This window comes from Acartia tonsa, chromosome 11 (genome assembly GCF_053477335.1).
Source record: "Acartia tonsa isolate MP-2025a chromosome 11, ASM5347733v1, whole genome shotgun sequence".
In the NCBI taxonomy this organism is placed as follows: domain Eukaryota; kingdom Metazoa; phylum Arthropoda; class Copepoda; order Calanoida; family Acartiidae; genus Acartia; species Acartia tonsa.
The window spans coordinates 33093478-33111548 of record NC_137270.1 but is presented as its reverse complement, the minus strand read 5'-3'; the positions used below and the strand labels follow the sequence as shown (position 1 = coordinate 33111548).

Genomic DNA, 18071 nt, shown 5'->3' with positions numbered 1-18071 from the left:
GTGTGTTATAAGGCCTAAAAATAGTAGTAGAACGATAAGGTGCTCTATATATTTGTATTTCCTATTGAATAGAACAATAGGGAAGCAATTTTTTTTTTTTTTTTTGATAACCGTACCTGGAATATCTTGAAATTTCTATCAAACGCTTTGTTTGGCTCAAACTGACACAAATAAAAAAAATATAATTATAATAAATCAACCTGTAAAGAATGACTTCTTCCTTTGTTTAATGGTATAGATTGTTCTTAACCTTTACCTTGTACCTATAGAAAACATTATTATTATAATTATATTTTTTTTTAATTTTTGTCAGTTCGAGCCAAACAAAGCGTTTGATAAAAATTTCGTATTTTTTAAAGATATTCCAGGTTCGGTTATCAAAAAAAAAAAAAAAATTCCCTATTGTTCTATTCAATAGGGAATACAAATATATAGAGCACCTTATCGTTCTACTACTATTTTTAGGCCTTATAACACACACCTTTATGGGATTTACTAGAAAATGACCTCTCTCTTTATGCTATTTTTCTGCACTTCCTTATTACTTTTTATATAGAGCCCCTAGATGCCATGGGCGCAGCCGCTAGTCCTTATACTAAAGTACCAGGATGTGTTTGTACCGAAGGATCTCGCTTAGGTTACCTCCCTCCCTGGATGTTTAGACTCTACAGACAGTAGACACTAGTAGAGAGTAGCTGCGCTGCTAAAATAATAAATTGTAAAAAATATTTTTATTTCTGAATGAATAGTATTACAAGAAACAAAGACAAACAGAATTGTTAAGGAATTTACATTAATAAAATAATATTCACATAAATCATAAATCACATAAGTTATACATTTACTACATAAAATACAAAAATAAACCATTTTCTCAAAATAAATAGTTAGTTTTTCATTTTTATTAAATTGAAATTTATTAAATTAGTATTTTCGAGAAAAAAAAGTGCAAGAGTTGCTTTACAATTTCAAGTGCTTATATATTTACAAACTTTGTTAAATTAAGAACCTGTGCCTTTAGAGGGGGGGGGGGCAATGTATAGCCCCTGTGATCAATTAAACATCGGATTTTCCATATTGGGACAAGGGGAAGGGAATACAACCTTCTTATCCCCCTTATTCCTTTGATCATTTTCTTTTTTTGAAGTAGAAATAACATATTATTAGCTGTGCTTTTTTTCGGGGGAAGGGGGGTTTAATACCTATCCCTTCTTCTATCACGGCTGCGGCTCCTGCCTCTCCTTCTTTCACCTCTGGATCTAGATCTATCCCTTCCATGTCCTTCACGTTCACGTCGTTCCCTAGAATAATAGTTATTTATAGCATAATATAAACAGCTTTCCGCAGATATAAACATGTACATTATAAGATCAAAACATATTTCGGCGAGCCAGTTTTAACGTCTTTAGCTAAAAAGGCGAGTAGGACAAGAAATCGAACCAATTGAATATTCAGATTTTTAAAAAAAATTGAATACCTGATTCTAATTTCTGCCTGCAGTTGTTCTCTTTGATCCTCCTCATAATGTTGGGCTAAGTTGGCTTTCCTAAATACAATGTTATGTAAACGTAAAATATAGTTTTATGTTATCCACTTTAAAAAATGGCTTGCATTTGGTTACTTATTAGTAAAGTATTAATTTATCGCATCGTATTATAGACAGTTTTCTGTGGGTATTAAAATCAGGGGCTGAAGGCCTGAGCTATCAAAACTAGTTTTAATCTTATGATTATTTGTCTGTAATACGATGATTTTTCAGTGAGGCTGAGAACCGTTTCTATTTTTTTGGCGAGAGGAGAAAATTTTCGTATAGGAGTTGATTTATAAAACGTAAATAACCCTAATTGGAATTAAAGGAAGCTGCAGTGCACTGTAGAGGAAAAACATATCACATCAGCGGTTAGCAAGATGGTTTAATATACACAAAAGATAAGACAACCTGTTACTTTAGTAAAGGGGATGGGTATTCTGTAATTGACTTGTTACTAACCTGTAATTAGTACGTCTATCATCCCCATACAGATGTGGGTTCATCATTCTTTCCCACTCCTCCTCTTTGCTCAGCTCTGCACTGCGCCCAGATGGAATGACCGGCAGCTGACGTGGTCCCTCCTACATTATAGAGTAAGTTAAAATAATGGATATAGAATCAGGGAGGAAGGGGACATCAGGCTGTTTCTAATGATTGAGTAGACAAACAAATAAATAGATAGATAGTAGAACAATAAATAGATAGATATGTATACTTTTAGACAAGCTAGAGAAGTTTAAGTATATGCCCCTTCCATACAAATAAGATAGATAGATATCAAACAATAGACAAATAGATAAATTATCTTTTAAGACAAGCTAGAAAAATTTTGAGTATATGCCCTTTATTTTTCTTATGTTAAGTTATACAGACATATACTTAGATAGATAGATAGATAGCTGGGTAAATAAAATAAAAGATACTAGATAGATAATTAAATACCTTTTTAGCCAAGCTAGAAAAGTATTGAGTATAAGCCCTTTCCATTTCTTTCTCCACCTCCTCTTTGCGCATTCCTTGTTGGCGTAAAAATTGATTCACCTAGACAAAAAAAGTATAACATTATCTCATTAAGAAATTGGCAAATGACAAAAGTTCTGGATTAGACTGAAAATTATACTGGTACCAAAAGTTTTAGAAACACTTTTCTCTCATAAGCTGGTATAGGATCGATGGGTACTTTTTATTAATACTTGCATTGGTTAGTTGGTTTTAACAATTATTCTAATATAAACTAAAGGGTTTAAAAACTTTATTTGAACTTTAAGGGGAAATATAAATTATCATAATTCAGGGCGTCCATTAATTTATCGTCCATTGCCAAATCCCTCATCAGTATCTCTATACTAAATAACTATTAACTAATTTATACTTGTATACATTACCTATATGTGAATTAAAAAAATCAGTAAGGAAACGCTTTATCTATAGTTTTTATTCCTTTTCCATTGGAATTTTGTAATGTGTTGGATACATTTTTATTGCTGCTCTAACTAGGGGTACAATTGTCCTTGTTCAATAATTATTATGGAACTGTATAAATCTTGACTGAAGATAACCAATGTAAATTTACTAACCCTTCTCATTTTAGAAGCATCTACAAACTTCTTTCTCTCCCTCTTATCTCTCTCTCTGTCATCAATATACTCATCATCTCCTACACAATTAAATACTTTAATCAAAATATCAATTCAAAAAAAGTTTGACAGCTATTAACCTATCCCTCACTAAGTTCTATGAATCAAACTTCAAATATTTGCCAAACTAAGAAGAAGGAGGGGGTCTTAGGCATAGACGTCCAAGGGTGGGGGTAAAGGGGTGTTTAACCCCCCCCCCCCTCAAACCTTGAAACATCTCATTTTACCCACTCAAACCTTTAAAACCGCTAATTTAACCCCACTCAAAATAAAAAGCTTGGACGTCCCTGGTCATAGACTTCAATACATTCCGTCTATTACAGACAACCACCCCATTGTTTGCATGGTCTTTGTCGTTTAATTTAAAAAGGGCAAAGATTACAGTTATAGTAACAATAGAAATTAACAGGGAAATAGGTGCCATAATTCTATACCCACCCCACTAAAAACCAAAAATTTGCTAGAGCAAATACCTTAGCAAACCTTGGGGCATTATTAAATTAAAAATTAATTGAGTAAAGTTATAATAATGCTTAAGCTAAATGAAAGTGCAAAAAAGAAAGAAGAAACGAGAGAAAAGACTATAATATTTACAGACAGTGGGACAGACAGAGAGACAATGATACTTTTATATAGAATAGAAGCTGATTAATCTATTTTCTTTAAGTTATGGATATAAAAAAATAATACCTGGAGAATGTCTTCGCCTCTCAAAGTAATCCCTACGCAATGAAAACAAAGATGAAATTAAAAAAAAAAATTATTTGAATTCCTAACCAAAAAAAATTACGACTGGGCAATAGGACAATTGGTAAGGTTTCCTAATTTATCTGTTTCTTTGGGGCCTGCTTTTTTAGTAATGAGAAATGACAAGTATATAAGTACACCCTTAAATTATTGCCTGCTCTGTCCTATCTAATATAAAGTTTGTAAATTGGACTTAGACGGGGACTAGGGACGAATGAGAGCAAGTGATGTTCAGCACCTTCCAATATATAATGAGTTCAGATTGTTAACTATTAAATGCTTTGACACAAAAGTACCTAAACTTTTTTGCTGAAAAAAATAAATTAAGGAACAGGGGTTATTAAACTGTAATAATGTAATCAGTTAGGTTAAGGTACTTATGCGTTTTGCAGCAAGGGGGGGGGGGGAAGTTCTGACACATTTGCGTAAACGGTGAGTATAGGCTTTATCTTTGGACTGAGAGGATAGGTTATTAGGGATAAAATCATTCTTATATGATGAATTTCCCCCAGATTTAAGATTTTTTGGATAGGCCTCCAGGTTTCGGAGCTCCAGGCCTCCAGGTGGTCTCTGTACAGGTAAAAATGAAAAAAAAAAAAAAATTTTAAAGTTAAAAATCAACTTATAAAACAAAATATGCATATTTTTTCTTCAAATATGTGAATAATATTAAAAAAGATGCATATTTTGTTTTATAAGTTGACCTGTAACTTTAAATTTTTTTTTTTTTTTTTTTTTCATTTTTACCTGTACAGAGACCACCTGAAGGCCTGGAGCTCCGGAACCAGAAGGCCTATCCAAAAAATCTTAAATCTGGGGGAAATTCATCATATAAGAATGATTTTATCCCCAATAACCTATCCTCTCAGTCCAAAGATAAAGCCTATACTCACCGTTTACGCAAATGTGTCAGAACTTCCCCCCCCCCCCCTTAATGATGTTTTGGCGTGTTTTTTATATATATCTTATTGGGCACTTTGAACTAAACAAAGCATTTGGGGATATTTGATTCTTCAAAAGTATTATATTAAACACATAAATCTAGTATATTCACTAAAAAAAATATTAAAATTTACTGCTAGAAGGTGCCTAAAATCACTTGCTCTTGTTCGTGCATATTCCCTTTTCTTGAAAGTATGCAAAAATATTGTATTTTGTCTTTTGACTTTGTTTAAACTTTCCTAATGCCATAGTAGCCAGTCGGGGTTCTTTCTCTTTCATCATCCCGACGTCTTCCACGTCTATCCCTAAATAGATCAAATATTATTATATTAACTGCTAAATAATAGAGATTTGAATTATTAGATCAATAGTGGATGTAGTGTAGAATATACGTGGATATGATGACAGGAAGAATTTAGTTTGCTAACATGGACATCACTTGTGAACAACATCGTTCAATTAGTAGGAGCGGAGGGGTAAAGTTAAGACTCTAGACGTTTCGGGTACTAGGTAAATATACATTTCTCCACGCACCTTGAAACATACTCCGCTTATGATTGCGGTGTAAAGCGTCCATTCGTCCATCAGACAACCAACTCTCTGAGATGCACGATCTTTGTCTGAGAATCCCAACTGTGCATGGTAACGAGTTGCGCCTGTTTTGGGCCAAGGCATTCCCCCCACTCTAACTATTTACGTCGCACATCTGACATAGGGAACCATTTTTAACGTCTTTAGATATGACGCGGTATCAGGCCGAGATTCGAACCTATCACCTTCCCGACGACGAGCGGATGCGCTACGTGTTGAGCCACGGTCGCGGGTTAGGAGCGGAGGGAGAAAGGTGGTGGATCGTTTATTTTTAATATTCACTTTATTTGAGTACATGATATCTGGTGTTAGGTCCAAGCAATAATAAATCCATTTGGATAATTGAATGAACGCATCAACGAACCAAACAGTTATTTATAAAATGGATGAAAAATTGATGCCCATTTCCAATGATGATAAACAAAGTTTTAAAGATCAAATTTGAACCCAGTAAAAGTGTCAGACTGATTATGACGTAAAAAAAAATAATTAGCCAATGAGAGGCCACTATAAATTTTACCATTGGTCAATAAGGGCCTCTCATTGGCTAATTTTTTTTACGTCATAATATTAATCAGTCCGACACTATTACTGGATTCTCAAAATTAATCGTTAAACAATAGGTGTGAACCAATCAAAAACTTTGGGTATTATCTAAAAGACCCTTCTCCTTGTTATATTATTTCCAGTGTGGCTTCGAAATCGATTAATATCCGCTGGATAAGAACTGGTTCTCAGCCACACTGAAAAACTATGTATAACATCGTGTTAAATTCAGTTTCTACGAATACCAATCATAAGATTAAAACCAGTTTCTGTAACCCGTGGCTTCGTCATCTTGGTCTAACAAAACTGGTTTTAATCTTGTAATTGTACACTTTATATCCGCGGTGAGCTGACTATAATACGATCCGATACATAACTTAACTATTGCTTACCTGTCCCCATATTTATCTCTTTCTCTGTCATATTTCTCATGTTCCCAAAGATCTGCTCGTTTATCTTCCCTAAGAATTTTTTAAAATGAAAGCTTTACATATACATAAAATATTTTTTTTTTTTACAGCAACATTTTTGTTTATCCTTATCAAGCTTTCTTTAATTTGTACTAGTATAGATAGTGCTTTTTGTTAGTTAAACACACCAAATAACCTAAAAACCTGACATAGGACAGCACTAAGCTTCGAACATATGGATGTAGTAACCTTGTTATAAAAACTACATAAAATCTCAAGATATTCATATCATTTGGTTCTTCAATTCTATATGTCAATATCATTAACTTTATTTATTTTGTACAAAACTTATAGCTATTTAGGACTAAAAACCTTCAAATTATTTTACCTTTCTGGACTTGATCTTTTAGCAATCCTTTCTGCCTTTCTGATTTCTCTTTCAAGCTCTCTTTTTCTATCGCTGTCTCGATCCCTACAATAAAAAAATAGCTTTGAATGAGAATTTTTAAAGCAGAACAACTGATTTGATTTCCAGTTACATTTGAATTCCCGTCTTAAAATTATTTTTCCAAATTTACATGCATGCTGGATATAGCAGGGACAAAATACCTAGTATATTATTGTTCAGTTATAAAAAAAAACATTATTATGTTTAATGTGTGTTAATTAAAAAATATCAACAAGAAAATGCATTACCTTCTCTTATCATCTTTCTTTCTTCTATCCTTGTCTCTGCTTTTCTCTCTTTTCTCCTTCTTATCTTTTTTCACCTTTTTCTCTTTCTTTTTCTTCTTGGATTTTCTAAAATAACAATGATGACAACATCCATAAAAGCGAATATTTAAAATCAAAATGTAGGACAAACAAATATCAACACTTGTTGTGTGTCAGAACTAAATACCTAAGCAGAATATAAATGCAGAAGTCTAAACAAAATTTAAAAACTGCTTAAACTCATAGGTACAATATATACTTTTTTTTACCAGTAGAAATAATTCTTGAATCCCTTTAAAATCTTCTATCTTGCAATTTACTTGTAATCATAATCAGTACATTATAAGAACATATAATCCATTCCTAACTATCTATCTGATTATCTATCTAGGTATCTACCTGTCCTCATATTCGCTATCCTCATCAGTAGACGTGAGCCTTAAATCTTCTTCTTCGCTATCTATTTCACTGGCGCTTACACTCTGAATCAAAATTAAATTTCATTGTGTATTACTTTTAATTAATTTTCTTTTCTTTTTTATATTTTAAGAATACCTAGGTAATTCATTCTCTAAATGTTTCTTAAAATTAATTTCAATATTGAATTTAAAGCAAGCTATTTTTAATCTCTGCTAAAAGTATCTTATAACTTAAGACAATGGACGATTAATTGACGTACGTCGTACATCCAACGAGTAATGGTACAAAGGGGGGGGGGGGGGGTTTAATGCAACCATCTCGTAATCAATGTATAAATGGCACTTAGAATTTGAATTTCGATCTGAAATTTTGCATGAGTAATCCTTGGTAGGTCTATTTTCTCAAATCGAACAAAAAGTTGAAAAAGTAACGGCTAACGGCTTAGCCGTCTTTTGGCTATTTTTAGGCCAAATCTGTCATAAATTACGTAGAAATCAACTTTTTAAAGCATATTTTTGCTTCGTGTGAAATGATACAAAAAAACATTTTTTTTAGATTTCTAGTACCAGCAACTTCCGGCTAGAATCGTTTGAAAACATTTTGGAGCAGCAAAGAGTATTATGTTGAGATAGGTTTGGAGATGGATTTGCATTGAAAATAGCCAAAAAATGGCTAAACGGCTAAGCCGCCAGCCGTTACTTTTCCAACTTTTTGTCCGATTTAGGGAAAATAGACCTACCAAGGATTACTCATGTAAAATTTTAGATCGAAATTCGAATTCTAAGTGCCATTTATACATTGATTACGAGATGGTTGCATTAACCCTCCCCCCCCTTATAAAACTTTGGGGACCAGAATAATCTACAGTCCAATGTTTCCAATATCCCGTACAAAATAAGAATAGATTAAAATCAGAAACAAACCTCAACATCAGACAACTCCTTGTCAGAAATCCTTTCAAGTCTCAGTTTTTTCCTTCGCTTTGTAGCACTTTCTGATTCGGTGTCAGAGACACTCTCGAAATCTGAAAATATTTATTTGTTGTTAAATATTTTCTCAAAGATATGTGTCTTCCTAGTAGTTCTTATATCTCAATTCTAGTGGTTACAGTTAAAAATAATAAATTTGGATTTATTTGAAACTTCAGCGATTTCTCTCAAAGCTCCTAGTCTAGCCCAGAGCCCCCTATCCCTTCTCTTTTTTTTGCTTTTTTCGAGTGTAAATGATTTACCACTTCTCAATTTTATTATAACGCCATATTCTTATTTTTAGAAAACAAGAAGAGAATATTCCCTCCAACAGTCAAGATCATATAAATATGGCTGATGTAAATAATGACGACAAGATAATCATGAAGAAAAGTCAGCTGCCAAGAAATATGATAGAGAAGATTTAAATGAAGATCAAGACTAAAATTGGCAGTTAATCTATCCATGATGTTATTACAAATGTTTATTTGATGATGTATGACTAATCTCTAATTGGCTGATGTATTTTAGAGTGGATCAAGCCTAGCCTATAATACTAAGAAGGTGCGCACACTTGTTTATCTATAATACAAAGTAGCTTGATGTCTGTCCGTCTGTCCGTCTGTCCGTCTGTCTGTCCGTCTGTCTGTCTGTCCCTTAAGATCTCAGTAACCACTGAACCGATTGGATTCTACTCTTCAGGGAATATACCTACTGGTCCTGTGGTGGTTTTAGGCTATTTTCTTGGGGGGTGGGACACCCCCAACCCCCCCAAAAATAAAAAAAACCCAACCCCCCAATTTTTTTTTTTTACATTTTTTGTAAAATCTCAGTAACTGCTGATCAAATTGGGCTCTACCCTTCTGGGAATATACCTACTGGTCCTTTGGTGGTTTTAAGCTATTTTCTTGGGGGGTGGGACACCCCAACCCCCCCAAAAATAAGAAAAATCCCCACTTCCAAAATTTTTAATTTTTTAAAATTTTTGTAAACAAAAACCATTAATTGGGGTGGGGGAACCCCACTGCAACATGGGGCGAAGCCCCCATAAATCCAACCCCCCCCCCCGACAAAAAAAATAAAAATATTTTTTTTTTCAATTTTAATTTTTGTGTATGCGAACAACCTAGGTTTAATTTTTACGAATTGAAATTTTTGTGTATACGGCAAACAACCTGGGTTTAATTTGTACAAATTAAAATTTTTGTGCATAAAGAGCACAACCTGGGTTTAATTTTACCACAGAGTAATTAAATAAAGAATATTTTTTTTGAATATTTTTATTAAGGAGGGTTGACTTCCCATAACTATATAGGGCGAAGCCCCTAGAGGCTAGGGGCGAAGCCGCTAGTTCAAAAATAAGGTGATAAAGTAGTTAAGTTCCTTGCTCTCAAAGCACTTTAAGTGAAAGCACTGAAAGTTTGAATGTTCCCTTAATGAATTTTTTTTTTTACAAAAAACGTAAATATCAAAGACAAAATTAGTACAAAAAGCGCATTGCTAGATGGCTAGAGAAAACATTGGGTAATCTAGGTATAGCATGTCTATTATGTAAACTAGGGTTGGGCCGGATATCTGGCCAACGTTCGATATCCGGCAATTTACCGGATATCCGGCCGGATAACCGGATATCTGGTGTCAAAAATCAGCCGGATATCATGTTACCGGATAGTTTTAATATCCGGTATCCGGCCGGATAATAAAAATGGCCGGATATCCGGCCCAACCCTAATGTAAACCTTACTTACCATCATTCTTAGACTTCTTTATTTTAGCCAGCTTTTCATTATTCTTGGAATCATCTTTCTTCTTTAGTTTCATAACCAGCTTATCCCTGTACTCTTTCTCTTTAGTCTTTAGCTCTTCATCTGAAAATAAATATTGTTGTATCGCATCGTATTATAGACAGCTTTCCGCGGATATCAAATAAGAAAATATAAGTTTAAAACGAGTTTTGTTAGCCCCGAAGGTACTAGATACCTAAACAGGTATTAATCTTATGATTTTTATTTTAATATTCGTTAAAAATTACGATGCTATACATGATTTTTCAGTAAGGCTGAGAACCAGTTAAAATTCAGCAGATATTATCGGTTTCGAAGCCATACTGGAAAAAATCTTCTTATTTTAATTTCAAAAAGCTGGATTTTCCAGTACCACCTTGATTGGGGTAGCCCACAGATATTATACAGCTTAAAACCATCCAAGGACAGGTATGTATATATCCTAAAAGGCAGAGCCTAGTAGGTTCAGCGGTTTATGAGATAATAAGCTACAGACGACGGACAAAACTTATATCAAGATATATTACCCTAATAAAACAAACACTGTCGCAATGTGTAAAAATGTTATTACACAACCTTCTTTTTAACATTGATTGTTAAATGTCAAGTACTTTCATTCATTCAAACTATTATGTTAAACATCTGGCTATTTGTCTATCTACCAATCATTAGTACCTGATTCAGAAGCTTTATCGCTTTCCTCTGATTCACTTTCATCCGACTCCTTTTCAGCTACCTTCTCCTAAATTCATTCAATTATATTTTTAGATAGTATTAAAAATAAACTAATCGTACTACTTTCTATAATAAGAGCGGCAGGGTTAAGCAAAAATAGCAACAACAAAAAAAACAACCCAAGACTAACAGGATGGAGGGAATCGTTATATTAGCCAGCTTAACTTTATTAATCTGGTGCAACATCCAATTAATAATATAAGAAAATTAAAGATATGTCTAGTCATTGCCTACCTTCTCTTTTTCCTTTATCTTCTCCTTTTCTTTCTGTTCTAACTTTGCTTTGAGGCCGGTGTTGATTTTACCTACACCCTAGAAGTGGAAAAAATGCTTTACAATTTAATTTTTTAAGTTTCTCGTCAAAAGGGTTTTGGGGGTTTGCTGCGTGATTTATGGTTGAACTTTTAAGAAAGATTAAATTTTAAGCCTATAAAAAGACATCCTACAATTAAGAGAGCAATAAAATCACGTAAATGTTAAGTTTTGATAATTAAAATGCATTAGAATTGCATTTGGAATCTACATTATTTTCAGAAGTATCGGATAAAAGAAAATGTTTGTTTTTTGTGATGTTCCATATAAGTATATGTAGGACTAAAATCCTGTGATGTTTCATTTTCTTCAATGTTATTGTAGATATTTCTTCTTGTGAGTTTTTGTGATATTCCTTAATTAGGTATTCTATCTTCATGTTCTCCATAAATCTACTTCAGACCTCATCCATTAATAGGGAAAGTTCTTAGAGATGTTATTCATGCATTTTTTATAAAATAACTTTAGAGTTTTAATTACCTACTCAAGATGAACTAAAAATAGTTTCTTATGAAAGAAAACAATAGATTTAAAATACATATTAAGGCTAGAATTTTTTGAAGATAATAAAGAACTAATTTATTGACGACACTTTCCCTCCAAAAAGATTGATATCTTGATAAATTAAAACAACAAATAAAAGCACAAATTCACAAAATTATAATCACAAACACTTATTTCTTGTATTTTCTATTTCATTTGTTTAAAATCACTGTTTAATTTCTGTATGTTATAGATAAAATGTCTAAAATGTCTCTTTTTAAATTTCTTAACTGATGATTTTCCAATTCTTGAATTCTTGTCTGATATTAGCTCAAATAATCATTTTGTTATAGCTTTTGTTAAAAATATTTAATCAACAGATGTCACTATCTATCCTAAAACCTAAAATACAAATATTATTTATTCATGAAATGCTAGGTATTATTAAATAAATTCAAAAGCTATGCACAGTATATTTTCCTCTGTCTAGTAGCTTCACTTTTAAACTATTTTCAATCACTCAATCCAATAGAGTTCTTTTCACAAAAACAATGTTAATTTTTCAGTTTAATGATGTTAAATTTTTTGCATCAATTTCACTCTTTCTCTCATCATCATAAAATCACTTTAATCACAAGCCCCAAAACATCACAAAAATAGCATCTTTCTCCACAATAACAGCCAAAACACATTATAGACTGTCTTTTTTCTTCTTTAGTTCAATCTCCACAAGACCAGACAGGCAAGATATTCATCTAGAAGCTCCACTCCAAAGAATTAACCAGAATACGGCAGTCAACAAAAAGCATATTTTTTTATTTGCGCATTTTCCTAATTTTTTTCTTTATGGGTTTTTAGTATTTTAAGTAGGTAGGAAACAACTAACTAAATACCTAATGTTTTTTTTTTAAATATTAATTTCAAATATGCTTTGTAAAATCCCTTATTGCTTTATCATTTTCTGTATTTATTTGATTTTAATAAATTTGTTAATCTTAATAAAGAAGAAGTTCTCCACAAATGAACTTTATTTATCAGTCAATTGGTGTATTTGATTTTTGAAAAACAGAAATATTATAGAAAAAAAGCGGGATTGTTCTTTTTCAATAAATTAAATGTAGATTTTCTCGTAGGTATTGTAGTTTTATTATAAAAAAAAAATACATTTTTATGAAAGGCTTTATAACTTAGTCTACATTGCTTGAACATGTTTATATTTATAACCTTTCATGAAACTATTCCTGTAAAAAGAACAAAAAAAAGAAATCGTATCTCGAATTTAAATAGGTGGTAAAAAATGGAAAATGATATTTACACCAATTGAACTCTTGAGAACCGTGTATCTGTATGCCTAGAATGACCAGTCCAGGTAGAACCTGGCTGCTGGAGGCCATTCTAGCCTCCAGAAGTATACCTGAAGAGATGCTTTAGTGTCAGTTAGAGGCCCTAATCAGCTTTTTGAATAGAAGAAGTAGGGTAAAGCGGGGCGATCTCGGTTTTGAGGTGAAGTCGGTATTTTTTTGACCACCTTCATTAAATGACATTTTTCTCCATGTTTTAATCGACTGACAGAAAAAAACATAAAATCAAATTTGTTCCTTATTAAATTGCCTACAAAAAAGTATAAAATTAAATTTTTGTGAGATGAATTTTTAGGGTACTTATTGGGTCTTAAAGTCGGACGACAAAAAAAATTTTTTTCGATTTTTTTGCTTCGGTCGGAAAAACGGTAAGTTGGACAAAAACTGGTAAGAGCTAGAGCTTAGACGTCTTCAGGGGACTTATTAAGAATCTAATAGGCTATCCATTTCCGTTTAAAACTTTAAAAAAGCTTGTATAGTTTTTTCTTAAATCGACTAAAAGTGAAGCGGGGCGAATTCGGTTTTTTCACTTTTTATACTAACTTTTTCAATTTTATATAAAAAAGTGAAATTTTCGAGAAAAAAAGTCAAATTTCTCGTACTTAGAAAAAATTTATTTTTTTTTGTAGAAAAAATTGTCTGATCTTCATAATTTTTTTGTGAATGCTCTTTATTACATTTAGCAACTTTAACCTTTAGGGCATGCTGTAATTAAATCACTATGTCATAGGTTTTTTGAAGCTGGAAAATCGACCACAGATTTTGCCAAACTTTTCTCTTTTTTTCAACTTGATTTTTTTAGGAAATTTTGCTAATAGAACTAATTTTTTTTTGGCCAAATCTATTCAAAATTGCCAGAATTTTAAGGATCAGGCCTTTAAAGTCATAAAAAGTTATTTTTTCTAGTAGTATTTTTATGTTTTTTATCAAAAAAAATTTCGAAAAAAAAAGTCAAATTTCGCGTACTTCGGAAAAATTATTTTTTTTGGTAGAAAAAATTGACCTATCTTAATAAAATTTTTTGTGCATACTCTTTATTACATTTAGCAACTTTTACCTTTTGGGCATGCTGTAATAAAATCAATACGTCATCGATTTTTTGAAGCTTGAAAATGCCCTACCGACTTCGCCTCAAGGCGGGGCGAAGTCGGTGCCGTTTTAGAGATCAATTTTGACAAACTTCCCAATGTCCTAGGTTTACGTCCCTTTAGGACCTGATCGACTTTTCCGAGATCTTTCTACTGGTCTTGGTCACATTTAAAAAAAATTATTTTTACGATTTGCAGGTTCAAAAAAGTGAAAAAAAGACCGAGTTCGCCCCGCTTTACCCTAGATTTGTAATATTTTACAAAAGTTTTAGTTGGAAAATTCTTAATTTCTTGTGAAAATACAATGCATATGTAATGCCTATCAAAACTATGTTTAGTAAAGATCTAAAAATTTCAAGGATAGAAACAAAGGGAAAAGTAGGTTGCGGGTAAAATCTGGTGTGTGTTTGAAGGCTTAAAAACAGTAGTAGAACGATAATATTCACTAAATATGTGTATTCCTTATTGAACAGAACTATACAAAAAAAATCATCGAATGCTTAGCCAATGTCAAAAAAATTGACAATTATAAAAAATTATTGGAATGAGTTTTAAAAATTACAAATAATGCCAATTATTTCAAAGATAGGTATCTATTTTTTGGACATTAAGGGGGGGGGGGGGGGAAGTTTGTACACTTATAGGAAATGAAATTCAGTACCAAAGTTTGGGAGGGTCGTATGGGCTTGTTTTTAAAGTTATCAACCTAATTCTTTTTGTAGGCTCTCTTATATGACTTGATATACACGGAAAACTTTGAAAATTGAATTTCGGTACTTTCCTTCTAGGGGCTTGTGGAGCAAAAGACCCCCCAAAACACTAAAAATATGAGTTCTGACCTTATTCTTAAAGATATCGACCTGATTTTTTCTTTATAATACTATTTTAACATACCCGAATCAACGAACCATTACAGATTTCATTTTGGGACTTTCCTTCTAGGGGCTTGTGGAGCAAGAGACCCCCAAAACACAAAAATATGAGTACTGGGCTTATTTTTGAAGATATCGACCTGATTTTTTTTTATAATACTTTTTTAACTTAACCGAATTAATGAACCATTACAGATTTCATTTTGGGACTTTCCTCTTAGGGGCTTTTGGAGCAAGAGACCCCCAAAACACAAAAATATGAGTACTGGGCTTATTTTTAAAGATATCAACCTGCTTTTTTTATATAAAAATAATATTTAAACATAACCGAATCTACAAACCATTACAGATTTCATTTTGGGACTTTCCTTCTAGGGGCTTGTGGAGCAAGAGACCCCCAAAAATCAAAAAAATATGAGTTGTGGGCTTCTCTTTTAAGATATCAACCTTATTTTTTTTATAAAATAAAAAAATACTATTTTAACATAACCGAATCTACGAACAATTACAGATTTCATTTTGGGACTTTCCTTCTACGGGCTTGTGGAGCAAAAGACCCCAAAAACACTAAAAATATGAGTTCTGAGCTTATTTTTAAAGATATCAACCTGATTTTTTATATAAAAATACTATTTTAACATAACCGAATCTACGAACCATTACAGATTTCATTTTGGGACTTTCCTTCTAGGGGCTTGTGGAGCAAAAGACCCCAAAAACACTAAAAATATGAGTTCTGACCTTATTTTTAAATATATCAACCTGATTTTTTTAGGAAAACCTTTTTTAACATAACCGAACTAAGAAACCATTACAGATTTCATTTTGGGACTTTCCTTCTAGAAGCTAGTGGGGCAAAAGACCCCCAAAAAATATTTTTAGAGATATTGAGCTGATTTTTTTCATGAAAACTTTTTTCACATGTTTGAACTAGGTAGCCACTAATAATTTCATTTTGGCACTTTCCTTTTAGGGGAAAGTAGGGTAAAACACCTCCAAAACAAAATAAATTGAGTTCTCAGTTTATCTTAAAAAATAAGCTCAGAACTCATATTTTTAGTGTTTTGGGGGTCTTTTGCTCCACAAGCCCCTAGAAGGAAAGTCCCATAATAAAATCCTTAGTTCTTAGTTCGGTTATGTTAAAAAAGTATTATTTTAAAAAGATCAGGTTGATATCTTTAAAAATAAGCTCAGAACTCATATTTTTAGTGGTTTTGGAATCTTTGCTCCACTAGCCCCTAGAAGGAAAGTCCCAAAATGAAATCTGTAATGTTTTCTTAATTTGGTTATGTTAAAACAGTATTATTTTTTAAAAATCAGGTTGATATCTTAAAAAATAAGCTCAGAACTCATATTTTTAGTGTTTTTGGGGTCTTTTGCTCCACAAGCCCCTAGAAGGAAAGTCAAAAAATGAAATCTGTAATGGTTCGTAGATTCGGTTATGTTTAAATATTATTTTTATGTAAAAAAAAAGCAGGTTGATATCTTCAAAAATAAGCCCAGTACTCATATTTTTGTGTTTTTGGGGTCTCTTGCTCCACAAGCCCCTAGAAGGAAAGTCCCAAAATGAAATCTGTAATGGTTCATTAATTCGGTTATGTTAAAAAAGTATTATAAAAAAAATCAGGTCAATATCTTCAAAAATAAGCCCAGTACTCATATTTTTGTGTTTTGGGGGTCTCTTGCTCCACAAGCCCCTAGAAGGAAAGTCCCAAAATGAAATCTGTAGTGGTTCATTGATTCGGGTATGTTAAAAAAGTATTATAAAGAAAAAATCAGGTCGATATCTTTAAAAATAAGGTCAGAACTCATATTTTTAATGTTTTGGGGGGTCTTTTGCTCCACAAGCCCCTAGAAGGAAAGTACCGAAATTCAATTTTCAAAGTTTTCCGTGTATATCAAGTCATATAAGAGAGCCTACAAAAAGAATTAGGTTGATAACTTTAAAAACAAGCCCATACGACCCTCCCAAACTTTGGTACTGAATTTCATTTCCTATAAGTGTACAAACTTCCCCCCCCCCTTGATTGTCCATGGTAATTATATGTTAAAAATAAATTTTTGTCAGCTTGACATTAGCAAAGCTTTCGGTGAATTTTTCAGGTTTTATTAACAATTTTCAGGTATCGCTAACTTAAAATTTTTTTTTTGCCTTTAGTTTTTTTCAATAAGAAATACACATATTTAGGGAATATTATTGTTCTACTACTGTTTTTAAGACACACACCTTTACGGATTTTAACCGCAAGATAATAATAATGTTTTAAGTACCTAAACAGATTGCTGCTGGGTGGTTCAAGCTTTTTATTTTTAAGGGGGTAAAATTAGAGTTTTCAAAGGTTTGAGGGTGGTAATCTGATGTATTTGTAAAATTTTGAGGGGCGTAAAATGAGGGGTTTCAAAGTTTGAGGGGGATAAACAGTACACCCCTTTACTACCCCCTCCCCTGGAATTCTATGGATTGCTATTATAAAGATGTGAATTGACATGTATAACATGGGGCATGGATTAACACAGAGAAACATAATAAGATTAATACTATTAAGCAATAAACAAAATATTACCTTAGCTCTAGAGATAAGCTCATCTAGAATACGAATACTTTCTAGCTTACGTTGAGCCATAACCAACTTTCTTTCCTCTGCTCCAATTCTAAAATAGATATAATATATCTAGATGGTCAATCTGACTTCAAACGATATGCGACTATTTATTTATAGCTGACTCATTATGCGAACGAAAAAAAAAATAATTTCCCTATCTAACCAATAATATTGCCGGATTGCTCCTCCACTGTTTCCTAGTGGCTGATTTAGATTATATAGAATAATTCTAGATTTATTTTAAGAAAAAGATATATTTATTTATAAGACAGAAATTATGGGACGTCACAAGGCCGTTTCTTCAAAGTTCCATATAATACTACATTT

General features: G+C 32.3%; 1 protein-coding gene across 1 annotated transcript in view; it reads right to left on the bottom strand.

The window, feature by feature from the left end:
- Window positions 1–716: 716 nt before the first annotated feature.
- The window catches only part of LOC145331088 (uncharacterized), a 33788-nt gene continuing 16433 nt past the window's right edge, over window positions 717–18071 (bottom strand). Inside the window, exons 12-27 of the mRNA XM_080175715.1 lie at window positions 17706–17793; window positions 11260–11337; window positions 10966–11032; window positions 10255–10374; window positions 8462–8562; window positions 7518–7600; window positions 7101–7205; window positions 6793–6876; window positions 6387–6455; window positions 5100–5162; window positions 3859–3893; window positions 3109–3188; window positions 2474–2572; window positions 1991–2112; window positions 1478–1546; window positions 717–1301 (exon numbers count right to left, since the gene is read on the bottom strand). Of these exons, the coding sequence (XP_080031841.1) occupies window positions 1196–1301; window positions 1478–1546; window positions 1991–2112; window positions 2474–2572; window positions 3109–3188; window positions 3859–3893; window positions 5100–5162; window positions 6387–6455; window positions 6793–6876; window positions 7101–7205; window positions 7518–7600; window positions 8462–8562; window positions 10255–10374; window positions 10966–11032; window positions 11260–11337; window positions 17706–17793 (1369 nt within the window). The 3' untranslated portion in view covers window positions 717–1195. The remainder of the gene's footprint in view (window positions 1302–1477; window positions 1547–1990; window positions 2113–2473; window positions 2573–3108; window positions 3189–3858; window positions 3894–5099; window positions 5163–6386; window positions 6456–6792; window positions 6877–7100; window positions 7206–7517; window positions 7601–8461; window positions 8563–10254; window positions 10375–10965; window positions 11033–11259; window positions 11338–17705; window positions 17794–18071) is intronic.